The sequence below is a fragment of the Solea senegalensis genome, linkage group LG14 (assembly GCF_019176455.1).
Source record: "Solea senegalensis isolate Sse05_10M linkage group LG14, IFAPA_SoseM_1, whole genome shotgun sequence".
Classification (NCBI taxonomy): Eukaryota; Metazoa; Chordata; class Actinopteri; order Pleuronectiformes; family Soleidae; genus Solea; species Solea senegalensis.
In genome coordinates, this window is record NC_058034.1 from 22,413,510 (window position 1) to 22,440,799 (window position 27,290).

At 40.6% G+C, this 27,290-nt stretch overlaps 2 protein-coding genes across 5 annotated transcripts; one reads left to right on the forward strand and one right to left on the reverse strand.

Moving 5' to 3' along the window:
- Positions 1-894: 894 nt before the first annotated feature.
- On the reverse strand, positions 895-20,102 carry gabrb3 (gamma-aminobutyric acid type A receptor subunit beta3). 4 transcript variants are annotated; one of them, XM_044044331.1, is made up of 11 exons: positions 19,978-20,102; positions 10,153-10,200; positions 9,710-9,801; positions 9,203-9,270; positions 8,291-8,511; positions 7,536-7,618; positions 6,933-7,070; positions 6,342-6,494; positions 4,114-4,364; positions 3,175-3,255; positions 895-2,570 (listed from the first exon to the last, which is right to left on the reverse strand). In XM_044044331.1, the coding sequence occupies exons 1-11, from the start codon at positions 20,091-20,093 to the stop codon at positions 2,214-2,216; spliced, it is 1,608 nt and encodes a 535-aa protein (XP_043900266.1). In that variant the 5' UTR covers positions 20,094-20,102; the 3' UTR covers positions 895-2,213. The 4 variants fall into 4 exon arrangements, 3 of the variants coding, with proteins under 3 accessions (XP_043900266.1, XP_043900268.1, XP_043900269.1); XR_006361748.1 differs by lacking the exon at positions 895-2,570 and having other exon boundaries at positions 3,214-3,685; positions 4,018-4,364; XM_044044333.1 differs by lacking the exon at positions 895-2,570 and having other exon boundaries at positions 3,214-3,685; positions 4,082-4,364.
- On the forward strand, positions 12,198-23,630 carry gabra5 (gamma-aminobutyric acid type A receptor subunit alpha5). Its single transcript, XM_044044335.1, has 9 exons — positions 12,198-12,295; positions 12,408-12,535; positions 14,682-14,749; positions 14,829-15,049; positions 15,998-16,080; positions 18,256-18,399; positions 21,154-21,306; positions 21,673-21,884; positions 22,207-23,630. Exons 1-9 carry the CDS (start codon positions 12,213-12,215, stop codon positions 22,495-22,497), a joined length of 1,383 nt encoding a protein of 460 aa, XP_043900270.1. The 5' UTR covers positions 12,198-12,212; the 3' UTR covers positions 22,498-23,630.
- The last annotated feature ends 3,660 nt before the right edge of the window (positions 23,631-27,290 follow it).

Here is a 27,290-nt window from a genome sequence, read left to right on the forward strand (position 1 = left end):
TTTGAGGACAAGGAGGAGCTATCGTCTCTTTTCTTGGTCTTCATTGATTAAACGTCAGTAGACTGAGCAGAAAACTCAGCTCTGTGTTTCCTTGCAGCCTCAGTAGACGTACGGTGGCCCTGAAGGACAAAAGTTTGTCTCCAACTCCAACTGCACAGAAGAGAGTTGACCTTTGTTTGGTCACGTGAGGAGAAACAACATGTTCACGTCTTTATCTCACTGTTAGACAGACTTTTCCAACAGGAAATTGAAGTTTGTAAACCACTCACTCTCCCACACCAAAGTCCATAGAGAAAATCATTGATTTTAGCTCGCAGGGACACAGGAGCTGCGGTTGATGCTTCCTCGTGTGGCCACTTTGTGTTACTATTGCTCCTGCCTCTTGTCGTCTGCTCCGACGTGGGGTCACCAGGACTCTTCGGTTCAGGGACCATGAAGTCCCTGTGAACAGCCCTGGTTAGTTCTTGAGTCTCTGAGCTGAACAGATTTGTGACAGTTGGTGTCGCCTCCTACGCTCAGAGACGCTCAAGCAGGCGGCGCAGATGGTGCGGTGAGAAAAAGCCAACACCAGTTACTAAGGAGACGGCACTGCTACGACGACACACTATCACTGTGCGACCACCAGCACCAGAACCAGCAGAACCAGAACAAGCAGCACCAGCTCCTTCTTGACTCGTGTCCCATGATTAAGCTGTTTTTGCTTCTTTAAATAAAACAACAGAAATGTTGGCTGCTGTGATGATGATGATTTATGTTTACAACACAAACGACAGTAAGTTATTATGTTCATGTAAAGACCAACAAAACAAAAGGCCAGAATTCACGCAGTCATGTGTGAACTGTGTTTAAAAAAAACATCTGGAAAAACAACACAACGACAAAAAGAAAACAAATTAAATAAAAAAAAACTTGTTTAAATAATTTCAATGTTTTTTTTTTACAAAAGTCATTAAATCTCACATTTAGATGTTTGACTTTAGTGGCTAATATATAGATGCTAAACAAGCTACTATAGATGCTTGACTTTGTTAGTGGCTAATATAGCTGATACTTTAGCTATGGTAGCTGCTAACATTTAGAAGCTGCAGCAGCTATATTAGCTGCTAAGGTGGCAAATGTAGATTGACTTCAGCAAATGTAGCAGATGTTACTTTAGCAGCTATGATAGCTGTTAACATTTAGTAGTCACTGCTAAATTAGCTGTTACTTTAGCAGCTAATGCAGCTGTGGCAATATTCATTTTTTTTAAACGTTACTCTGTGGAGACACTTGATTTTAACAGATAGTATAGCTGTTTGCTTTTAGAAGCTAATGTAGAAGCTGGTAATTTAGCAGCATTGTAGCTATTAACATTTAGTAGCTGCTAACATGCATTGCTTCTTACAGCTAATATAGCAGTTGCTACTTAAAAAGCTACAGTAGCTGTTTGACTTGGTAGGCTTTGCTATATTAGCTGTTACCTTAGCAGCCGATATAGCAGTGGCTAATTTTGTAGCTTGTGTTTCCGTGGCAGTTGCTAAAGTCAAGCACTAACGCTACAGTAGTTAGCAGCTTTTTTATCAGCTGTAAAAATAACATCCAGGATGTGACGTCACCTGTTACAGATGGATGCTCTGCCCCCACACAGCTGAAAACCTTTTTTAAGATGGACCCTGATTGTTGAGTTAAATCTTTAACAAAATGAGTGGTTATTTACAAATGTTTGGAGTTAACATATCTGAACTAAACTGTTAGCTTGTCGTTTACTGTACTGGATTAAAGGTGGATTTCCAAAGTTTTTACTGACTCATTCAAGTCTGGTTTGAGTCCAGATCATAAAGCCTGTTTGTGTTTATGTGGATTGATGTCATGTGATTATGATTGATGTTGTAGTTTACACGTTTAAATAAGTGACATAAATGTGTGTTTTCAGTCTAAAACATAACATTCTGTACAAGCGTTTAAATCAATGTCTGACTGATGTCCTCAGTCCGACTGTTGTCCTATTTCCGACTGTTGTCTTATGGCTTACTGTTGTCCTCAGTCAGACTGTTGTCTTCTGTCTGACTGTTGTACTCAGTCTGACTGTTGTCCTGTGTCCGACAGTAGTTGTCTGCCTGACTGTTGTCTTCTGTCTGACTGTTGTCTTCTGTCTGACTGTTGTCATATGTGCAACTGTTGTTGTCTTCTGTCTGACTGTTGTCCTCTGTCTCACTGTTGTCTGACTGGTGTCCTCAGTTGACGTAGTACAGCCAGTAAATGAGGTTAAAGAGGGAGAAGGTGCAGGGGAAGAAGATACGTGACCATCGGTCAATGGCGTTCACGTCTGTCAGGTCGGGGATTTTAATCTTCAGCTGTGAGGATCTTCTCCTCAGAGGGGGCTTCTTTGGATGATTGTTGTGGTCTAAGCTGAGTCGACCCGGGTCCTGGATCATACTGGACTTCCTGTTCTGAAGCCCACTGTTGTCAAACATCATGGAGGAGGAGGAGGAGGAGTTATGAGTCTCACTCACGGTGGTTGTGACCTCATTCCCGCCCACCTCGTTGTGGATCTCCAAGGTCGTCAGTAAAATGTTCCCGTGGGAGTCGACCTGGACACGAGATCACAGATAGGAGGGGGCGTGGTATTAGTGTGTGTGTGTGTGATCAGCTGAAAGACTGATAACTCTCATGTCATGACGACGATTCCACAAAAACATATAAATCACTCAGAGCAGAAATATAAATATAAGATGATTTATCTTCTTCACTGTTTGGTCTTAAGATGAATTCATTCTCCTCTGGAGACCATAATGAATCATCTGCTGTTTGCAGAAGAAAAGCGGGTCAACACTTTTCTCTTTATTCTCACTATACTATATATATATATATATATATATATATATATATATATATATATATATATATATATACATATATGTATATATATATACATATATATATAAACATATATATATATATACATATATATATGTGTATGTAGATATCAGAGATTTAAATTTTAGTTACGTGACTCACAGGAAAAGTCAGTGCCTCAAACAACTGAACAAAAAGCCTGAACTATCCCTTTGTGACAGTAAGAAGAGAACGTCACAGAACACATGAAGATGAACACATGATGAAGATGATGATGATGACATGAGTCGCATACTGTGAAGTCACATTGTTATAGATTAGTTTCACACAGACACTCACCCGTTGTGAGAAGCTCCGCCCTCTCATCTGATTGGACTGTTTAACGGACAAAGACCTGCAGTTTCCTCCTCCCACAAAAGACTGAAACAAACAAACAAACTCAAGTCTGAACTTTGACCTTCAGGAGGAGAAACACTGTGTGAACATAAAGTTTCTCCCTAATACAGTCACAGACATGTATCTTTATGTTGATGTAACCTTTTTCAACATAACAACATTTTATAACACTGTCGTAATGTTAGAAATCTCTTTTTTGTAACTTATTTGATATCATTAGTAACATTTTATTGTAAAGTTCTGTTCAGTGTTTTCTCTCTCAGGTCATCTTCAGTGACACGTGTAAAATAAAACAAATGTGTTGTCACCTTTGTGGACCTGTGGTCACATGTGTTGTCACCTTTGTGGACCTGTGGTCACACGTGTTGTCACCTTTGTGGACCTGTGGTCACATGTGTTATAAAGGTGTAACATGTTGTCACCTTTGTGGACCTGTGGTCACACGTGTTGTCACCTTTGTGGATACCTTTGTGGACCTGTGGTCACACGTGTTGTAAAGGTGTAACGTGTTGTCACCACTGTGGACCTGTGGTCACACGTGTTGTCACCTCTGTGGACCTGTGGTCACACATGTTGTCACCTTTGTGGACCTGTGGTCACACGTGTTGTAAAGTTGTATGGCATTGTGACCATTGTGGACCTGTGGTCACCGCGTTTTCAACTTTGTGTTATAAAGGTGTAACATTGTCACCTTTGTGGACCTGTGGTCACTCGCAGTTGTCACCTTTGTGGACCTGTGGTCACGTGTTGTCACCTTTGTGGACCTGTGGTCACACGTGTTGTCACCTTTGTGGACCTGTGGTCACACATGTTGTCACCTTTGTGGACCTGTGGTCACACGTGTTGTCACCTTTGTGGACCTGTGGTCACACATGTTGTCACCTTTGTGGACCGGTGGTCACATGCGTTGCGGTCAGCGGTGACCTTCTGCGCACGCTCCGCCAGCCTCTTCTGCATCCGAGGACCTCGACCAAAGAAGATGTAGTTGACGAAGGCGTACTCGAGCAGAGCGAGGAAGACAAAGACAAAGCAGCCCATCAGGTACATGTCGATGGCTTTGACGTAGGGAATCTTGGGCAGCGTCTCTCTCAGGTGAGTGTTGATGGTCGTCATGGTGAGGACAGTGGTGATTCCTGACAGACAAAAAGATCAGGAAGTGATTTTTAATATGTAGTGGTTAGCACTCTCGCCTTGCAGCGAGAAGACCCGGGTTCGAGCCCTGGTTGGAACAAGGGCCTTTCTGCATGGAGTTTGCATGTTCTCCCCGTGTGTGCGTGGGTTCTCTCCGGGTACTCCGGCTTCCTCCCACAGTCCAAAAACATGCAATGTGGGGATTAGGTGAATTGGACACTCTAAATTGACCATAGGAGTGAGTGTGAGAGTGAATGGTTGTTTGTCTCTAGCTGTATGTGGCCCTGCGATGGACTGGCGAACTGTCCAGGGTGTACCCTGCCTATCACCCGATGTAGCTGAGATTGGCACAGCACCCCCCGCGACCCTCTGGTGGAGGATAAAGCGGTTAGATGATGACTGACTGACTGACATTTCTTTTTAAAAGAGGAAATTCATCATATTAAAAGTGGTAAAAACTAAACTGAGGGTAAAAATGTGACAAATGTACTAATTTAATTAATGTTAATTTAATCATCGCAGCTCATTAGTTTGTTTAATCAAGAATTACTCATTCATTTGATTAAAACTCATTAAACAGAGAAAGTCATTAAAGCAGTGGGCAGCAGGGGGAGGGGCCTCACGCTGCAGCAGGAGGCGGTATTTCTTTCATTCTTGTGAAGCCACTTTGAGTTAAAGTGATATATATATATAAATACATATATAAAATGTATTATTATTGTTATTAAAAGCATGTTTGTGACTCATTTACAGCCATATCTGTAACTACTAATATCATTTTAAATAATTTCAGAGAGAATTTATTTTAATAAACTAATTAAACTAATTTCAACTTAAATTTATGAGATGTAATTTAAAAAGATACACATAAAAAGTATGGTGACCCAAAAAAACCTCTCCCACGACCCACCTCTGGGTCACTAACCAGTATCTGGAAACTTTACATTTATTACATTAGTAGAAGAGATGAGCTGGAATAACAGTATTGATTGTGTATTTTTTGTAGTATGTGTGTGTGTGTGTGTGTGTGAGACTGTGTGAGTGTGTGTGTGAGTGAGTGTTTGACGATGTGTGTGTGTGTTCAGGAGAACATGATGATCTGCTTCTTCTCTGCTGTAAAATCACCTTCACAGGAGTTCACATCACAGTTTAGATTCAGTGAGCTTAGATCAGCACTACTTTAAAGCTCATCGTCGTCGTTTTTACAAAGTCAACAAACTCAGCATCTAAAAGTGAAAACAGCACAGTCACCACTTTATACACTGTGTGTGTGTGTGTGTGTGTGTGTGAGAGCCAAAGCTGCAGCTTCATATCACATTGATTTCTGTAGAACTAGAATCTGAATACTGTGTTTTTAGGTTTAATCATCAAAACAACTAAATAAATCCACAGCCGTAAAATCCAGACAGATTAGAGTTTATCCACTTTAACAAAAGACTACAAGCTCACGATCGGCTTTCAGACTTTCAGATTCCTCTGTAAAATATTGACATTTTAGACGTTTCCTTTGCTAAATGTTGGAGATGAACGCATGTTTCAGGATTTTTAAGACTTTTGAATCGATCTTTTAATCGAGTTGGACATTGTTGGCTTTGATTCTTGTGTCAGCTAAACTCTCAGGTCAGTCCCTCAGCTGGACCTCAGTCCCCCGGGGGTGGACATCAGTCCCCCGGGTGGACCTCAGTCCCTCGGGTGGACGTCAGTCCCTCAGGTGGACGTCAGTAACATAAGTAAGTTGCTGTTAAGTTAACTTTGAAATCTAAGTCGATTGTTGCTTGATGATAGATGAGATAAATAATAATTGTTGGATAATTTTGATGTTAAATTTAAAAGGTAGCAGTAGGAGGGGAGAGAAGCCATTTTGTTTCTTTTGTCCTGTTTTAAGTTTTTCTTCTAGAGGTAAGACACACACACAAACACAGGGACATAACAATGATGTAAAAACAGAGCAGGTGGTGAAAGGTCAGAGGTCATGGTACCTAAAGCCACTCTGGCGGCCGAGGCGTCATAGTTAATCCAGAAGGAGACCCAGGACAGGATGGTGATGAGGATGGAGGGCATGTACGTCTGCAGGATGAAGTATCCGATGTTTCTCTTCAGTTTGAAGCTCAGTGACAGTCGAGGATAAGCGCCTGCAGCACAACAACACTTTCAGCAGCTTTCTTCTCAAACTCGTGGCCCATGGACCACATGTGGCACACCAGCTAACATCAGGTCATATCAATGAAAACAATAACTTTTATTATTAATAATAACACACAAGATAACATAAGATATGAAAGTATATACGCATATATAAGGTTGTTTAGTGTTTTATTCACAGTCGTCTACATATACATCGTTCTATATGAAAACAAATTATTTTACTTCTATTCTTCTATTAATTCTGTGAAATATCATATTTGTAGTTATTGTGATATCATGATGTTATAATTTTATGCTCATATTACTGAATCTAGCCCCGCCCCCTCTTGACCCAACTAAACACTGATTGGTCGTCAGGTGTGGATCACATGATCCCACACAGAGATACAGTAAATGTGTGGACTGTGTCTTTAATTGTCTCTCACCTGTGGAGAAGACCACGTTCCTGGACACCAGCTTGTAATCCACGATGGAGAACTGAGGAAGCTCGATGCGCGTTACCCCGGTAACCGCCGTGTCTCCTCCTTTCCAGTAGAACTCGATATCGTCTGTAGTGTAACCGTCTTTAACAACAAACAAACACATGTTTACTCCTGTAATAGCTGTAACAATTCATCGATTAGTAATTGATTAATATATGAATCGTGAACTATTTTCATCATTGATTCATATGTTTTAGTTAGATAATTAAAGCAGTTTGTTTGATTTTTCAGCTTCTTAAATGTGAATATTTTCTGTTTTTTTTGCTCCATTAAACAAAGAAATCATTCAAACTCAATCATTTTGAATATGTGGACAAAAACGTGACATTTGTTTTTTATCAGTTTTCTTCTCTTTCTTCTTCTTCATCTTTTACTTTGACACAGAAACTCTTCTGTAGTAAATCAGCGTCTATTTAAAGTCTATCTGTCCCTGTCTTATAAACAACAACAACAACAACAACAACAACAACAGTCACAATGTCTCCAGGAGACGAGTCCTGAGACAAATGTGGTGAAAAGATGAAACTTTCTATCATGTCAACGTACAACTCTCAATTTCCAGGGTGCAGTTCTGCTCGTCCAGAGGGTATCTCCTCAGATCCATCATACAGGCGGCCGTCGTCGTGATTCTGTGTCCAACACAAAACAAAACACACGTAAACCTGAGGTAACCTGAATTTAAAGAAGCAGTTCTGGGGTTTTTTCTTAAAGTGATGACACAGGAAAAAAAATGATTTTAGACACTTTCAAAAAGACTAGTGTCATAAAATCAGTTTAAGTCTACGATATGTACGTCACATGATCACGTCTTTATTTCAGTGTTAAATTGAAGTTTGTAAACCGCTCACTCTCCCACACCAAAGTCCATGGAGAAGATCAGTGATTTTAACATCACAGCACACAGGAGTTGCTGATCCACTGCTGCCTCCATCACTAAGTTTAAATGTCTTATTTTTATGAATTAAATGGCTTTTGAAATATTTAATTTAGACTTAACAAAGTGACACAAAGTGACCACACGAGGCAGCAGTAGACCAGCAGCTCCTGTGTCCCCGCCAGCTAAAATCACAGATTTTTTCTATGGACTTTGGTGTGGGAGAGTGACCGGTTTACTAACTTCAGTTTACATAAGGAAAAATCTGTCTGTGAGATGTTGTCACAGAGAGAACCTCTGTGTGTCAGCCTGATTCTCAGCAGCAGGTGGCGCTCACAGTCAGGTCTAAATAAGTATCATTGCCTGATACAAACACACTTACTTGAATGTAAAATAAAGGGTGAATGTTAACGTGAATGTGTCTCACCTGAGTCCGTAGAGGACGGTTCCGTCTGGGTGCAGTCGGATCATTCGGTTCTTAACGGTGACTCCGTGGACAAAGGACTTCTTGTCGTTGAGGAAGTAAGTGTCAGGAACCCAGAGCTGGTCAGCAACTCTGTTGTCCAGAGTCAGGTTGAGAGGAATCCCTGTGTAACTGAGACGTTTATCTCTCCAGTACTGCTGGAAGTACATGGTCAGTGTGTAGTCCTGTGTAACACACACACACACACACACACGCACACACATGTTTTAACAGGTTAATAATTCATATGTGGATCCATCAAACCAACAAACACAGCAGCTGATGTTAATGGATCTCTGTCAGTCCGTCTGTTTTGCTGACTCGTGTCCTCTTATAAATAAGCAGTTGTCAGGAAATAAACAAAAACTTGGCGGCACAGCTGAAAAAAAACACAGCTGACATTTTAAATCACAATGAAGTGAAAAAACAACAACTGGACATAAAAATCAATATTGATGGAGAAGAGAAGAGGAAGAAGAGAGGGAGGAGGGAAAAGAAGAGTATTTGAGTGTAAACAGTGTTTGTTTACTCCTGTAGTTCTGATAAAACCTGACAAAGATTCAGTCACTTCAACGTGTGAAGAAGAAAAGAGTTTCTCTCTCCCTCATCCTTTCATCTTTCAGCGTGACTTTATTTTCTGACCATGTTCAAGCTGCTTTCCAACAGTGTGAGATGGTCGTCATGGAGACGCACGGCACCTTCATGTTTGTCTAATTCAGTGGTTTCACATTTTCACAAACAACTCTGACGCCAGATTATTTCCAACATACAGTCCTAGTGATTGATGTGTTATGATAACTAACAGTGCCACCAGGGAGAGCTGCATCTTCACCAGTCCTTACACAACATCAGAATCTATAATAATAATCAGCTCACCATGTTGACCTCTGACACCATGTCTATACTCGCCACATCTATACTCATCCCAACAGCTACAGGACGACCTGAGGACAAAAGACAAAACTTTAATAAACAACAAACAAACAAACAAACCACATGTCGACTGAAGAGAATTTGATCTGGAGCATTTTATTCAACACAACAGTTTAATTAGAACAAATGTGGGATGGGCAATGAATATGTCCCTCCTACCGACTCAACGTCCGCCTCCCACAAGCCTATAAACCCTCTCCTACGGTGTTTGTAAGTGACTCCATCTTGGAGTCCTGTGTCAGGTTTAGATCTTTATTTAATTACTTTAATTTGAAAATATATAAACATAAACAAAATATAATATATGTATATATTTCTTACTTTTTGTTAAAATTACACTACTACTATTGTCTCTTTCTACCTCTTTGGTTCTGGGTCTGTGGACCAGGACCTGGTTCTGTGGACGTGGTCCTGGTTCTTATCCCCCTGTGAAGACATAAACATACAAACCTCCAAAGTCTGGACGCAGACGGATGTCATAACCTTTCAACAGTTTGTCCACCGTCTCCTTGACGACAGACATGTTCCCCGGCTCGTTCACACTAAGAAATGAGAGAGAGAGGAGAGAGAGAGAGAGAGAGAGAGAGAGAGAGAGAGAGAGAGAAGAGAGAGAGAGAGAAAGAGAGAGGACAGAGAGAGAGCAAAGAGAGAGAGAGAGGAGAGAGAAGAGAGAGAAAAGAGAGAGAAGAGAGAGAAAAGAGAGCAAAGAGAAGAGAGAGGAGAGAGAGAGGAGAGAGAAGAGAAGAGAGAGAGAGAAGAGAGATGAAGAGAATGAAGGGTTGTGATGAAGTTAACAGTTGTAAATAAAGTTGACAAACACCTGAATCTGAAGCAAAAACACTTGATCTAATGTGTTATAATAACGTGTTAATGATCAGATTACGAACAGTTACCTTGTATCATAGATGGTGAACAGCTTCTTATTTCCATCAACAGCGTTCCTGTCAACACACACACAAGTGTTATTACTCTTTGTGTCCACACGAGGCAGCACATCACAGCAAATCCTGCATCAATCAACTCATAATCCTGACAAACATTTCATGAAGATATTACAGCAGTAATTGAGCGAGAGAGTGAATTGTCTTTTCATCTTGTGGTAAGAGAGAGGGGGCGGAGCCTGCTTTTCAGAAGACGATCATAAACACGGACGAATGTCACGATTTTTAAACATCTGATAAATTAATGTTCAGAATATTTTATAATCTTACAAAAACATGACTTCCTGTGTTTAGTGGGCGGAGCTTTGAGAACAGGGCAGATGGGAGGGGGTGGAGTGTGATGATGTCATGTTGTGATCCACAATAATAATAACAATGTTATTGTAACAATTAAAACAAAAGAACTAGCTTTAATCTTTTAAAACGTCTCTAAAACAAACCAAAAAAACCTGACAAACTGTAAACAAATCAAGGTGAGGCTCCGCCACAAAGTGACCACACGAGGCAGCAGAGGACCGGCAGCTCCTGTGTCTCTGTGAGCTAAAATCACTGATTTTCTCTATGGACTTTGGTGTGGGAGACAAAAAAGTTGGAAATTGATTTATTAATTGGTGAATACTCGATGGATCAATTAGGTTTATATGAATGTTTATGTTTTATTTATATTTGCTACTTTGCCTTTGCATTATTATTATCATTAATATTTTTGTCAGTGAGCTCATGTTTAGTGGTCTTGTGTTGATTTCACTGCTCTGGGGCTGGAAGTGAAATTAGCACAGCTCCTCTTTTCTCTCCTCCCTCTCTCTCTCTATCTGTGCCCCCCCTGCATGCTCTCTCTCCCTCCCTCTCTCTCTCGCTCTCCCTCTCTCTCTCTCTCGCTATCCCTCTCTCTCTCAGCAGACTCATGGATGTTACTGTCGTTCTCTTCATTTAAAGACGAACACTGAGGAGCCTGAACAAAGGAGGAGAGATTCAGAGACAAGTTTGACACTGCGTAGTCTTGTGCTGGTAAGATGATGATGATGATGATGATGATGATGATAACAATGATACAGGGGCTGCAGCAGTGCCGACAGGACGGTGCAGAGAGAAACAGTGGGACGAGAGGAAGCAGGACGAGAGGAGACACATCTGAGTTTGTTACTGCTGCTGCTGCTGATGATGATGATGATGATGAAGGAGCAGAGGTTTACAGTACTGTACTGTTGTTGGACGAAGACAATGTGGTGCAGAGACAGAGAGAGACTAGGGATTTACTGCTCAGACGTTTAAAAAGACACTGAGAGTCAGAGGGACAAACAGAGCCGTGGTGTCTCTGTCTCATTGAGTCTGTTCTGTCTCTGGCCTTTAATAGTTATATAGTTTACAGAGTGCTGACTATGCTATGAGCGCCCCCTGCAGCCTGAGATATGCAGGTTCAATCTCAGTGAAAACATGGCTGAAAAAAAGTGATTTCATCCACTGAACAAAAGACTTATGTGATAAAATGTACGTAAGTTGAAGTCTCTGATCTCTACGTCACATGTTCACATCTTTATCTCACGGTTGGACAGACTCTTCTGTCAGGAAACTGAGGTTTGTAAACCACTCACTCTCCCACACCAAAGTCCATGGAGAAAATCAGTGATTTTAGATGGCGGAGACACAGGAGCTGCTGGTCTGCTGCTGCCTCGTGTGGTCACTTTGTGTCACTGAGGTCAATCTGAATGTTGGATTTCAAACACTGAAGTGACAAAATAAGACATTTGAACTTAGTGATGGAGGCAACAGTGGATCAACATCTCCTGTGTGCTGTGATGTTAAAATCACTGATTTTCTCTATGGACGTTGGTGTGAGAGAGTGAGCTTTTTATTCATGTTCTGTGTGTGTGTGTGTGTGTGTGTGTGTGTGTGTGTGTGTGTGTGTGTGTTTGTGTGTGTGTGTGCGTGTGTGTATGTGTATGTGTGAGTGTGCATGTTTGTGAGTGTGTGTGTGTGTGTGCGCGTGTGTGCATCTGTGTGTTGTTTCAGGAATGGATGATGGAATGTGCTCCAGCTCAGTGAGGAGGCGTCTGTGGCTCTGTGTGTGGCTCGTGAGCACCACCTGCTGTCTGAGGTGAGGAAGTGACTCCAGATAAATTCTCATTTTCACTGAGGACACACTTGAGACTTTTAATCTGAGATTATCTTCTTATTATTATTGTATTGTATGTTTATCACAAACACAGCTTGTGTCAGGATGTGAGTGAAAGTCTGAAAGAGGCCAAAGAGTTAAATGACAACATCACAGTCTTCACCAGGATCCTGGACCGACTGTTGGACGGGTATGACAACAGACTCCGCCCAGGACTGGGAGGTGAGAACAAACACAGACACAGTCTCTGACACAGTCACTGACGCAGTCTCATTCCTCAAAGGAAATACCCAGGTCTTTTTCCCATGCTGTTTTTAGGGCTGTGATGGCCATGTGACCATGGTTGTTTATATGCATCCAATAATAGTGGGAGGCTGCAGGTCTAACCTGGGGGGAGAAGCCTGTGGGAAGACAAAAATACTGGACCAAAGGTGTCTTAGTTGAAGTCATCCCCAAAACTTATTCTTAGGCAAATCAAACCGTTCCACTATGTTGTCAAAAGACTTAAGAATGCCTCCATCATCGTTAGATGACTAAGACAGTGAATCCCTTTATTTATCCATTCCTTCCATATAACTGGTGGGGTCTTGCCAATTTAGAGTTTAGGGATGTCCCATATTCCAGAGGAAAGACTTAAATATGGGTTTATTTTAAAAAGTACAGGCAACTGTCCTCCATATTTCCTGTAAGTGTGGCATAATTGGATGGGGTCGAGCATCTGGTGGCATTCTGGCAGATAGAAATAACAGTGGAGGGAAAGTCATGCAAACTGCCCGTTCCATTGTGTACCATGGGGGGTGCCTCTTTCTAGGGGAAGTGCCCAATGTGTCAAATGTTTCAAGACAAATACATGATAGTAAAATAACATATTTGGAAGGTCCAAACCACCTACTGCTTTTTGTCAGAAGAACTTCTTAGAGAGTAAATCAAATTCCTTAAAGTACTTAGTAGGGATATTTAGAGGTAGGGTTTAGGGTGGATATGACTTTATTAAGGTGGTTTGCTAAAATCTTACAGTATTTTGTTATCGAGTGGTTTCAAGGAAATTGGCCGATAGCTTTTGTAGTCAGTAGGTTCCTTGCCTTTTTTCAGAATAAGAGTTATGAGGGTCTGACAAGGGGGGAGTGGGGGTGCAGTGTTCCCCTGATAAAAGCCTTGTTACGAATTTGTAGCATTAATGGAGTGATCTCTTCTTGGAAACATTTTAAGAATTCAGCTGTAATAACTTCAAATATTACTTTGGCTGTGATTGGGGCATCCAATGTATCCCATCCATCCATTTTCTACCGCCTTATCCTCCACAGGAGGAGACAAACAACCATTCAACCATTCACTCTCACTCTCACATCCAATGTATCCAGTTGATCAGAATTTAGCTTGGCATTTCTGGAGGGTCCAGCCCCTCCAGAAATGCCATAAGGTGGTGTGAGGAGAAGTTTTGTTTCAAGTGTCTCTCAGCCCCTTCCACCTTTTTCTCCACATCTACCATCCTTCTTATATTGTATTTCTTTTTATATGATAAGTACTGAATTACATGACCCCTTCCCTACCCATCCTTTACACAATTAGTTTGCATCTGTCATAGACAGGTGGCCTTCTTGTAGAAAAATAATATCATATCTGATGGATTTAAGACTTATCAGCAGTAGACTGTAGACAGTAGTAGACCAATTGGAGTGGACATACACATCAGTGATACCAGACCCATAACAGCCTTGGAGAAGATACATAGAAAACAAAACCCTATGAATATATATCCTCAATTACAAAACAATTAACTCTGAGCCTTCCGCTCAACATTAGCATCCTCCAGGAAGCAAAGTCTCCCCTCTGCGTCACCGATTCTCACCATGAGCGTTGATAGTTTCCACCTCCATTGATGAGGTTGCTTTGTGAAGTTCACCTAGGTTCTGTGGTTCACCTGAAATTAGTTTCAGGATCGGAAAATTGCTTGCAACGTCCTCCGCTACATTTCCTGACGGCCTATCACTACTGCCACTTTAGCTCGTGGTGAACTAGCATTAGCACTTTTGGTAGCATTGGTCCGTCCACCAGCTACATGTTTTGTTAGGCCGACTCATATTCTTTTGTGTTCGGATCATTTACAATGGTATCGGTCGTGCCTGACTAGTTTATGAATGGGCTGTATCGCCTTCGAATAGACTCTGCAGCGCAAGACTCGGCTAAGCAGCCATCTTCTTGACAGCTTCTTAAATGTGAATATTTTCTGGTTTCTTTGCTCCAAAATTAAAGAAATCAGTCAAACTCAATCATTTTAGTTTGAGAACATTGTCATTTCCAGGTTTGACAGACACTGATTTTATTGCGTGAACTCTTGGTAAAAACTCACTTGTGGTTGTTTTGGCAGAAAAAGTGACGGAAATCAAAACCAACATCTTCGTCACCAGCTTCGGTCCAGTTTCTGACACAGAGATGGTAACCAAACGACTCTCACATCTATGACCACTCAAGACTTAAAGGTAGAGTTCAGGTTTTTACACATGTTCCTGCGCAGGAATACACCATCGACGTGTTCTTCCGTCAAACGTGGAAAGACGAGCGACTTCGCTTCGAAGGTCCGATGGAGATGCTTCATCTCAACAACCTGCTGGCCTCCAACATATGGACACCCGACACCTTCTTCCTCAATGGCAAAAAGTCCATCGCCCACAACATGACCACGCCCAACAAGCTGCTGCGACTCAAAGACGATGGCACGTTGCTCTACACCATGAGGTGAGAGTCACTGATGCAGGGGCCTCAAACTTAAACACCCAGGGGCCAATGAGCATCTAGTCAGTGTGGGGCCGGTCACATGACAAAAACATCTCAATTATTGATTGTGGGTGGACGACGTGAGCTCGGAAATTCCCAGTTCCGACTACAAACGGAACGCAGCATTAATTATCCCTGTTTCTTCGAGAGACATTTCAGGTTACTGTGAGCGCCCCCTGCTGCTGAGAACCAGAGGCTTCACTCTCAGTGAAAGAATGGCTGCAAAAAACTGATTTGAGCCACTTAAACAAAAGACTTGTGGAATAAAATCTACGTCAGTTTAAGTCTACGATATTTTCATGTCTTTATCTCACTGTTAGACAGAGTTTTTCAACAGGAAACTGAAGTTTGTAAATCACTCACTCTCCCACAGCAAAGCTACTGGTCTACTGCTGCCTCGTGTGGTCACTTTGTGTCACTGAGGTCAATCTGAACAAAGGATTTCAAACACTGAAGTTACAAAATAAAACATTTAAACTTAGTGATTGAGGAGCATGAACATCTACACCAGGGATCAGCGGCTACATGATCTTGTCACTGATTGGATATTTAGGTTAAAGCATCGTGTGTCTTCAAACGTCTTCAGTCACAAAGAATCAGCAGCTTGTTATGAAGACAAACGTGTGTGAGACACGTCCTTGTACTTTACTCTTCTTTGAGTCGTTGTCCGTTACCATGACAACAAACCAAACATTTAGTTTAAGTTAATGGTCAATTCTAGCAACACAATCTATTTGTATAAATTCATATTATTTCACAAACAAATAATTGAAGTTCATAGATTAGCTAAATCATCTGCCGGCCCACATACTGATGCTGGCGGGCCAGTTTTGGCCCACGGGCCACCAGTTGCCGTTCCCTGTGAAGTTTGAGCAGCTCAGACAGTTGTGTGTGTGTATCTTGTTTCAGATTGACGATATCAGCTGAGTGTCCCATGCAGCTGGAGGACTTTCCTATGGACGCACACGCGTGTCCACTCAAGTTTGGAAGCTGTGAGTAAAACGCACAAACACACACACACACATTTCTCACACGCGCACACACACACACACACTCTCTCTCTCTCTCACACAGACACACACACATTAAAATAGTGTAGATTATTTTACAGGGTGTCCTGTTAATAATTTATTATATGAATTTCATTCATCAACAACATGTATAATATTTAATTTTTATTATAAATAATTTAACATACAGTTGAATTTAAAGGCAAAAAACATTTGAAACTAGTAACTAGTTACATTTCTAATGCTGTAACTCAGTTACTAACTCAGCTAGTAACTATAACTAATAACTTTTAAAGTAACATGTCTGTGTGTGTGTGTGTGTGTGTGTGTGTGTGTCATAACAGGTTTATGTTGATAACAAAGCGACAATAATCCACAGACTGAGGTCAAACTAAATGACTGTGACGTTTTTTAACACCACAGCTGTGGATTAAAACACCACTCTTAGATTACACACACACACACACACACACACACACACACAGACGTCTAAACGTCTAAACACTGCAGTACATATGTCAGGCCTGTATGTGGCACTGTAACACTGACAAACAAATAGATCAAAAACAGAGACAAAGACATGAAGCATGAAGTTTATATCATTCCACAATCGCAACAAACACTTTTATTTTGAAATTTGTGACATGATTGTAAGCTCTTATTTTGTTTCACCTCTAATAGAACAGTCTCTGCCAGACTCAACCACATTCAGCCACTCACACTTTGCTTTCACACATTCACACTTTAGTGAAACGAAGCAAACCTTTTGAATAACATGTGGTGTACCCACAATGCCCTGCTTTGTAACCACAATGCCCTGATATCAGCGCGATATCAACTGTCGAGGAATATTTCGGTGATCTGTCTCACATGTGCATGTCCTCACACAGAGCGACACTGAACATAGGAGACACAAATAGATTGCTGCTATTGTCTGCAGTTAAATAACAAATCAATGATTATTAGACTAAAACATTGAAATATGCCAATTCTGATATGATCATGAACTCAAAACGGACGGAGCAACGTAACAAAGACAAGTTAGCTTACTGTTTTTATATGATATGTTTGTAGTCGAGCTGTGATATGAAAACTGTTGCTGGCAAACTTTGACTTTTTTTTATCTATTTTTGTAAAATGCTGCCACACTGCTTATGTCTTTGACATGGATGTTAGAGGACGACTGACTGTAGCTCAACATTAAATAAAACCACCAGACGTTCCGTAGTCTTTCTGTCTCCTGTGGGTTGGGCTAATCCAAAATACTGGAGACAAGGGGGGTGTTCTCTGCAGACACGCTGTGATCTGTGGAACAGGGATGCTCTGAAAACATTCCTCCAGATTAAATCAAATTAACCATAGACTGTATGAAATTAACACGGCAAAAAGTCAACTTAGCAGAGTTTGAGTTGAACCAGAATGTATCGACTGATTAATCGACCAGTCGACCGGGACTTTACAGCCCTACCGACCACACTAGATACTCAGTGACCCCAACACGACTACACAACAACACAGCACAACACAATAATAATAACACAACACAAGAACTACTCAACACAACAACAACACCACAACACACCACTACACAACAACAACTACACAACTACACAGCAACACAACTACACAACACACCAACAATTACAAGACTACACAACACCACTACAGAACAACACAACACAACATCACAACAACTACACAAGTGATGGGTTTTTTAGATTTTTAAGGCTCCAAATGAATGAACAGAGAGTTTAGTATGAGCAGGAGGCTCCGCCCACTGCTGTTGACAAATGGAGACAAAAATGAACCTTTTGTTTTGTCTCAAACTGTGAAATGTATGTCGTCTTTTTACTACTTTACACACATGTTAACAACAACAGTAACATCAGAGACCTGTGTGTGTGTGTGTGTGTGTGTGAAAACACTGATTACATCAGGCCCAAACAGCTGATCTTCACTGTGACACCAACTTAATCTGTGTGTAATGACACACAGTAGGTTTAAGGTCAAGTGTTGTCTCACACACGCACACACACACACGCACGCACGCACACAGTGTGATTGTTGACGTTGTTATGTTTTTGTTGTTTTATATCAGATGCCCAGTGTCAGAGGTGGTTCACTCGTGTTGTTGTTGTTGTTTATGTTGTTGGTCAGATGCATACCCAGTGTCAGAGGTGGTTTACTCATGGACACAGGAAGCAGCTAAGTCAGTGGTGGTGGCTGAGGACGGATCACGTCTGAACCAGTACCATCTGATCGGTCAGACAGCAGGGACAGAGGACATCTACACCAGCAGAGGTACACACACACACACACACACACACTTTCTCTCCACAGTGTCCTGCAGTAGCAGTGGAGCAGCTGTAGGGGGCGGCGGCAGCAGCAGCGATTATTTATTATTATCATTATTGTTATTATTATTATTATTATTATTATTGTTGTTATTATTATTTCTGTTATTATTTGTCCAAATATGATGTGAGAAGAAATTGTTTTCAGATCAAAGTGGACAGAGACGATGAATGAATGAGGAGGATTTAAGCCGCCGCCCACTCATGACCAGCTGTCTCTGTGATCCTGGTCTGAGCCTGAGGGTCTGCAGGGTTAATCCCTCACTGCAACAGCAGTTGTGCTTTTACCCCGTGATGTCACAGAGGAGGGTGTGGCTACTGAGGGGCAGAGACACTGAGAGAGAGAGAGACAGAGCGAGAGAGAAGAGAGAGAGAAAGAGCGCAACATCTGCTGAACTGTGTTACATAAAGACTGTTACTGACTTTATTATACTTCAGTCAGAGACAAAACGTCTTCAAACGTCTTCAGTCAGCGACAAAAAGTCTTCAAACGTCTTCAGTCAGAGACAAAACGTCTTCAGTCAGAGGCAAAAAGTCTTCAAACGTCTTCAGTCAGAGACAAAAACATCTTCAGTTTTCAGTCAGAGACAGAGGCAAAAAGTCTTCAAACGTCTTCATTGACAGACAAATTGTCTTCAAACGTCTTCAGTCAGAGACAAAATGTTTTCAGTCAGAGGCAAAAAGTCTTCAAACGTCTTCAGTGAGAGACAAATTGTCTTCAAATGTCTTCAGTCAGAGACAAAAACCCTTCAAACGTTTTCAGTGAGAGACAAAATATCTTCAGTCAGATTCAAAAAGTCTTCAAACATCTTCAGTCCGAGACAAAGTGTCTTCAGTCCGAGACAAAGTGTCTTCAGTCCGAGACAAAGTGTCTTCAGTCAGAGACAAAACATCTTCAGTCAGACAAAACGTCTTCGGTCAGAGACAAAGTGTCCTCAGTCAGAGACAAATTGTCTTCAAACGTCTTCATTTAGAGACAAATTGTGTTCAAACGTCTTCAGTCAGAGACAAAATGTCTTCAGTCAGAGACAAAATGTCTTCAGTCAGAGACAAAACATCTTCAGTCAGAGACAAATTGTCTTCAAACGTCTTCATTTAGAGACAAATTGTGTTCAAACGTCAGACAGTCAGACAGACAGACAAAGGGACAGAGAGACAGGCAGAGGGACCGACAGAGGGACCGACAGACAGAGGGACATAGAGACAGACAGAGGGACGGACAGATTCTGGACTGATAGATCATCAAATCTGGAGATGGTTTCATGGAAAATGTGAACTTTTCTGGTTTGACTGAAGACTTTCACCAGGTACAGATTAGTTCACAGGTTACTCATTATAGTCCGCACACGCACACTCACACACACACACACACACACACACATAGTGTGGTCTGAATTAGCACAGCTGATCTCAGGTTCAAACCCTCTTTAACAAGCCAAGAATAGAAAGACAAAGTGACCTTTGACCCGGCAGGTTAATCCAGGGGAGGACAGTGATGGGGACAGTGATGATGTCATGAACTCACCAGTTCACCAACATGGCTGCGTTGTTCTCTGCGATGAAGGGCAGTTCTCCTGCGACGCTCCACAGACCTGACAACACGATCATCCACCACCTCCTCATCCTCATCCTCATCTTCATCCTCACATCACATCACAGAGGAGGAGCAGGAGCTCGCTTCTCCACACACACCATCACACACACACACTATCACACACACAGTCCAAACTTTTCCTCTGAACCTCTTCATTCATCTGCTCGTCATCAGTGCTGAACCAGGTCTGAGAAGAGAGGACGAGGATCTGTCCCACAATCAAGAGACACCCGACCTGTCTGTCCACACACACACACACACACACACACACAGAGCAGTGAGAGAGAGAGAGGGGCAGGATGCAGATTGTGACAGGGGATTAGTGAGAGAGAAAAATCGGATTTTGCTCGCCAGCAGAAAGTCATCTGTGGATTTTCTGTGGTTCATCAGCGTCTGTGGATTCACAGATGAAATGGCCACACACACACAAACACACACACGTATAAAGATAAAAATACAGGTATATAAAAGTCAGTGGAGACACGTTTATAAACTCTGTGACGACAAAAAGTATAAAGTCTATATTATATGATTATTATCACACTATCTACACAGATAATAAAATAATAATAACAATGAAAGCTGTAAGCAGCATCGAGCATCAAGTTTGACTTTGTCTTACCAGGTTTCACCTTTGTGGGGCGCTACTGAGCCATTTTACATCACTTTACATATTTCCCTGATTTTGTCAAATTTCTGTCAGTTCTGATCTATCACCAACGTTTAGATCAAAAATTGCAGAAGAAAAAAATAATAATAATAATTCCAGGAGTTACAACAGCGCCCTCTGCTGCTTAAAAAGATTAATTTGCACTGATTTTTAACTTTCTCACGATGCATCGTTAATGTCCCTTATTAAATACTCTTTTATATTTTTTATTGTTTTTACTTTTCTGCATTTTTCCAGTTTCTCACTTTGATGTTTTCCTGGAAGTCTTCCTGGTCAAACAGATAAAGAGTGAATGTGAGTGACAGTTCATCCTGTCACTACAGTGAAATTCATAGAACTCAAACATTGTAACATGACGTGTTTGATGTGACTGAGCTGACGATACATCACATGTTCATTCAAAGCTCCTCCCTCCTGTGTTGTGCTGCCCCCTGCAGGTCAATACACCGTGATGATGGCTCACTTTTACCTGAAGAGGAAGATCGGCTACTTTGTCATCCAGACCTACATGCCATGTTTCATGACCGTCATCTTATCCCAGGTTTCATTTTGGCTCAACAGAGAGTCTGTACCAGCACGAACTGTCTTTGGTCAGTAAAATTACTTATACTTACTTGAAATATTTCATTTAGCCTTAACTCAGTGACACAAAGTGACCACACGAGGCAGCAGTAGACCAGCAGCTCCTGTGTCCCCACCAGTTAAAATCACTGATTTGCTCTATGGACCTTGGTGTGGGAGAGTGAGTGGTTTATAAACTTTAGTTTCCTGTTGGAAAAGTCTGTTTAACAGTGAGATAAAGACATGAACATGTGGCGTAGATATCAGAGACTTCAATTTACGTACATTTTATTCCAGTCTTTTGTTACGTGGATACCTAATGTTGAGATTAATCACGTTGTGTTCTGTTGGATTAACAACACAATCACATGACACTCTGACTGTGTTCTCTTAAGGTGTGACCACAGTTCTCACCATGACGACGCTCAGCATCAGTGCACGCAACTCGCTACCTAAAGTAGCGTACGCGACTGCAATGGACTGGTTTATCGCAGTCTGCTACGCTTTCGTCTTCTCTGCTCTCATTGAATTTGCGACAGTCAACTACTTCACCAAGAGGAGCTGGGCCTGGGACGGGAAGAAGGCTATGGAGGCTCAACAACCCAAGGTAGTTTCTGTTTCCTCTGTAGGTCATTTTCTGTCATATTAGGACATTTTCTGTCATATTAGGACATTTTCTGTTATATTAGGACATGTTCTGACATATTAGGACCTTTTCTGTCATACTAGGACATTTGCTGTCATATTAGGACCTTTTCTGTCATATTTGGTTGTCATGGTAACGACACAGACACTGAACTGTGTGAAAACCAGGGGTAAATCATCCTGTTTGACTTTAAATGCACCATAACTTAGAAATTGGACGTCACTGTATGTATGAAACTGGCCATTCAGGTTTTATTTTGCTACTCTATTTTGCTCCTCTGCAGAAAAAAGACCCACTGGCTTTGTCTAAAAAACCCAACAACACGTGTTCGGCAGGTGTGAACTACACCACCAACCTCACCAAAGACACGTCGATCTCCACCATCTCTAACAGCACAGCAGCGCAGCTCAAACCCCCAGATTCCAAGACTCCAGACCCTAAAAAGACTTACAACAGCGTGAGCAAGATCGACAAGATGTCCCGGATCGTGTTCCCGGTGCTGTTTGGAACCTTCAACCTGGTTTACTGGGCCACGTATCTCAACCGAGAACCCGTGATCAAAGGAGCCGTGTGAGCTCGCTGTATCATCCATGTTTTCTTAGGCTGTCAGGTCACTGTGCATGTCTGTTGCTTTAGGAACAATGTTGCCATGTTTGCCTTGAGTTTGTACATGAAGAACAACTTCTCCTTAAAAAGATTATCTCATTTTAAAAGTCAGTCACAGATTAGTTTAGTTTTTTAATGCCGGGATCAGGTGACACCACATCAGATTATCCATCACAGTGGATTCTTACAATCTCCTGTTCGAGGAACTGGAAACACAACAAGTTTGACCCCGACCGGTCGTCCTTCATGACACTGCATGTGTTCATCTGGGAGGCGGAGCAAGGAGTTTTCAATCATGGCTACCAAAGTGTTGCTGGCAGTCTTTCTGCTCAGACACAAAAAAAGACAAAGACAAAAGAAAAAGAGATTATGGAGCGGTTCCTGGGTGTCCTGAAGAGGACAGTTTGGACTGTCTGTCCTTCAAGTTACGCCGTGTCACATGGCTGTGTTCTTCTATTGGTCCACGTCTAGGTAGGATGACAGAGTCAGATTAGGCAGAACAGAAAAATCTCGAACATTCTACACTTCTCGTCCCAGACGCCAAATCTGTGTTGCGTCGTCTCGACTAAATCGTTGTGAACGCGTGGTCTGATCCCGGCAGACGCTGTTAGCATTTGGCATTCATCTTTTCTCCTGGAGTCTGTGGTTGACGGTGGTAAAACGAGGCCAAATGCTATGCAAAAACAACATTTTTATTCTTATTGCTCAGCAGCTGCTTTTATCTTTGTTAACAAAAACAAACAAACAAACAATAAAAATGGTCTGGAGGTCCAGGTTCACGTTCTGGACCCTGGAACATGGACGTTTTGCTTCATTGTTAAAAGCAGACTAATAGCCATGCTAAATGTGTTGCCTTCAGAGTGTGACGACTCATCACGAATGCACTGAAAACTCCTGCAGTTAATGTTTATTGTCTTATATGATGCTTTTCTGGATCTAGAATGGCCACATTACATTTTCAGTGATATTTCAGGTTTTACAGTGAGGTTGTATGAGGTACTGTCCTGTGAGCGCCCCCTGTGTGTAATGAAATCACCGTCAGTTTAAATCTACAATATCTACGTCACATGTTCAGTCTTTATCTCACTGTTAGACAGACTTTTCCAACAGGAAAGTGAAGTTTGTAAACCACTCCCACACCAAAGTCTATAGAGAAAATCAGTGATTTTAACATCACAGCACACAGGAGTTGTTGATCCATCAGCTCTGTGTCAGTACCTAATACAAAACCCTGAACTGTCTCATTAATGTAAAGATTAAAAGTGGCAGCTTCTTGTATGTTTGTCTTGTTGCAGTTAAACAAAAATGTAAATATGCGCTGCTTTTAGAAAAAAGCTCCTGACGCTCATAAACTTAGCTTCTACATCTGCTGCTAGCTTCTACAGCAGCAGCAGTAGTTTATGCTTCAGCAATTTTGACGAAACATATTAAGCTTTTTTAAGAAATGTTGTTTTTTTTAGATACGTTTGTTGTTTCTATAAGCTTTGATGAAAACTTGCTTGATGAAAGTATTATCGATAAATATTTATATGCTTTTAACATTCGTTTTGTTGTAAAGAGACAGATTTGATCTTATCAGGTAACCATGCTCAAAAAGTCACATGACATCACTGTCTAATTTTAACAATGTTTGAGGTTTCAGGTAAAATATGTTTAATGTTTGGAGAAATTTGATAATTGTATGTTGTTGCCAACAGTTAGACGAGTAGATTGATACCAAACATTTAATATGTATCATAAATCTGAAGCCATGGACAGAAACTGCTTAGCTTAGCTTAGGTTAAAGATCAGAAACAGGTTAATCATATATTCTTTCCTGAGAGATAAGCTTGAAGACTGATGGTGTCATTTTGATAGACAGTCATTATAGCCAGATAGCTCACAGTAAGCTTAGCATAGGGAGATGCGGAAACAGTCAGCATGGCTTTGATGTTTTATCTGATTGAAGAGGGCACTACAACTGAATTTTATCTCCTTTATTTGAGGAGAGCTCCCATTGGCTAACAGCTACTGTGGCTGCTTAAGCTACTGCTAACATCATACACTGATGACAGGAACTGAAGCTTCTGGCTACAGTAGCTGCTAACGTCATCTAATGTCTGATGCTACAGTAGCTGCTAACATCTGATGCTATAGTTGCTCTTAACATCAGCTAACATCTGATGCTAACATTTTGCTGCAGTAGCATTTAAGTAGGTAGCATTTAGCATACAGGAAGTATAAAAAGATTGCAATTTTGAAAACAGGAAGTGTCACATGGAGTCGACTGACCTGCGACTTGTTGTTCGGCCATAGATTTTCGCAACCTTTAAAGAAATGATCGTAGTTTTTGTTTCTTCTTAGATGAAAATTCTTCAAATCAAAATAAAATAAAAACTATATAAGCTATTTATTTATTTTATTGTTATTAATGTAACATTTAAGTGAATTTTAGCAAATATCTGATGCAATAAATGACGCACATGTGAAGTTTTTTGTGGTTCATGTTTTTATTTGACATGAAACTTCACTCTCCATTTAAATGAGCTGATCATATTTATTCTCTTTAATGAATGATTGTTTTATCTGATATATAATTAGTCTCTTTTATGTAAAGAAATAATTTGTCTTAGTTTATTTTACCACAGGAGAGACTAAATGACACTGATACAGTATGTATATATCTATGTGTATACATGTGTGTACATATATGTATATGTATATAAACATACAGTATGTATGTATATATACATATTTATATATACACATACATATATATAATAATGTGTGTGTGTGTGTATATATATATATACATACATACTGTATCAGTGTCAGTTATCAGTCCTGATATAGCAGTCCAACATGGTGCATCTTTAATTGTCCTGTTGTTAATTTTTCATTTTTATTATTAAATGATTTGATTATTATTTGATCAATAAATTATTGGTCAACTAGTTTGATAGTGGATTTTTCAGCTTCTTAAATAGCAAATAATTTCTGTAGTTTTTTAAAAATCATTTTGACCACCATCATCATCATCATTTCCAGGTTTGACAAACACTCATCAATATTTCATATGTTAAACAAGAAGAAAATCAATTGTTAAATATATTATAATAAATTAATGTGATTTCTTTCCTCTGGTTGTTTTTGCTCCTCAGTGATGATGATGATGATGATGTATATTCTGGATTATGCTTCATATTGAGATACATTTGTGCTTAATCTGTGTTGATGGAACAAAGATGGAGCTGGAGCTGCTCCTCCTCTCATTATCCACATCTACAGTTAAATCCATCTTGGTTTTTCTGTGGCAGCAACATCTGGATCACATCTGTTTGTCCAGGATTTACTTCATTTAAGTTGTTTTTTACATTCACATGCATCAAGTTAAGCTGCTGCTGCTGCCGCTGCCGCTGCTGCTGCCGACAGTGACTAAATGAATCCCACTATTTTGATCATCTATTAATACGTTTCTGTGTTGTTTTCAATAATTCAAACCAATCTCTGTGATTTTTCAGCTTCTTAAATGTGATTATTTTCTGCTTTCTTTGCTCCATAAAAACCAAGAAATCATTCAAACTCAATCATTTTGTATTTGTAGACAAAAACAAGACATTTGAGAACGTCATCATTTCCACATTTGACAAACACTGATCAATATTTTTACACATTTTCTGACCGTTTATAGATCAAATGTAAATAAATTAAATGAGAAAATAATAAACAGATTATAATATAAAACTAGTACCGCAAGCGGTAATCAACGGGTTCGAGCTTGACGGCTCGCGGGTCTCCCTGCGCCCACCTCGCCGTGCGAGACGTCTAGCTCATCTTCCGTTCATTCACCGCTTGCGGCAGTAGTAATTTTCAGCTTAGACTATTTTCAGCGTCCATGTGCTAAGTTAGATGGCACTTCCTGTTTAAAATGGCCGACTTCCTGTTTGGTGAAAGGTGTGTCCGTAAACGTGTTCAGGGACGTTCCTCACATATCAAGTTTTGTGAAGATTGGAAAATGTTAGACTTGACTTCCTGTTTCGGGAGTTCTACTTCCTGTAGGGAGGTTATCCTTTACAGCACATATGTCAGAATCAAGGCCCGTGAATGAGTTATGTCTGGCCCACGGGATGATTTTTAATTACTATTAAAACCGGCTTGCACTATTATGTGCCCTCAGCACCATAATACTACACATCCCAAGATGCACTGTGAGTGCGATCCCGTGTCATCCTTCATGAACAGCATCACAGTCACAGTGGAAAACTAAACATTGCTGTCATTTTTCATCTCCCTCTCCCCCAAATAGACAAATAGAAAAGTAGACGGTGAAAACAGGGTTTTCAAGACAGGTGGGAGGCAGAATAATGTTCACCGAAGTAAAAGGAAAGCCTGTGTGTCTTGTGTGTGGAGACAGTGTGTCGTTATGAAAGAATATAACTTAAGAAGGCACTATGAAACATGCAACTGTTTTGCACTTTTCAAGTTTGCACTAACTTCTAATTTTATTATAAAAGACAGACATTGGTGAGGATCAGAGCAGCACACTGATTTGTTTTGTAACATGCTGTTTCATTTTTGCATTTATCTTGCCATTGAGCTTTGAAGGAAAATAACATTTTGCTGTTTACCTGTTAAAAAGAAGACGGAAAAACGTTTTCAATTTGTTACTGAAAGAGCCTTGAGAAAATATTGCAACTGATTTTATTTATATTTAATTTAATTTAATTTAATTTAATTTAATTTAATTTAATTTAATTTAATTTAATGATTGAGTGCAATATA

Excerpts from the sequence above, each read along its gene's own strand:
- gabrb3 (XM_044044331.1), bottom strand. The coding sequence starts at position 20,093 with ATGAAGATGAGGATGAGGATGAGGAGGTGGTGGATGATCGTGTTGTCA. Across the intron at positions 7,619-8,290 it reads ACCGTCCTCTACGGACTCAG|AATCACGACGACGGCCGCCT; the intron begins GTGAGACACATT and ends TGTTGGACACAG. Across the intron at positions 2,571-3,174 it reads GGCGGAGCTTCTCACAACGG|GTCGACTCCCACGGGAACAT; the intron begins GTGAGTGTCTGT and ends TCTCGTGTCCAG.
- gabra5 (XM_044044335.1), top strand. The coding sequence starts at position 12,213 with ATGGATGATGGAATGTGCTCCAGCTCAGTGAGGAGGCGTCTGTGGCTC. Across the intron at positions 15,050-15,997 it reads ACGTTGCTCTACACCATGAG|ATTGACGATATCAGCTGAGT; the intron begins GTGAGAGTCACT and ends ATCTTGTTTCAG. Across the intron at positions 16,081-18,255 it reads TCCACTCAAGTTTGGAAGCT|ATGCATACCCAGTGTCAGAG; the intron begins GTGAGTAAAACG and ends GTTGTTGGTCAG.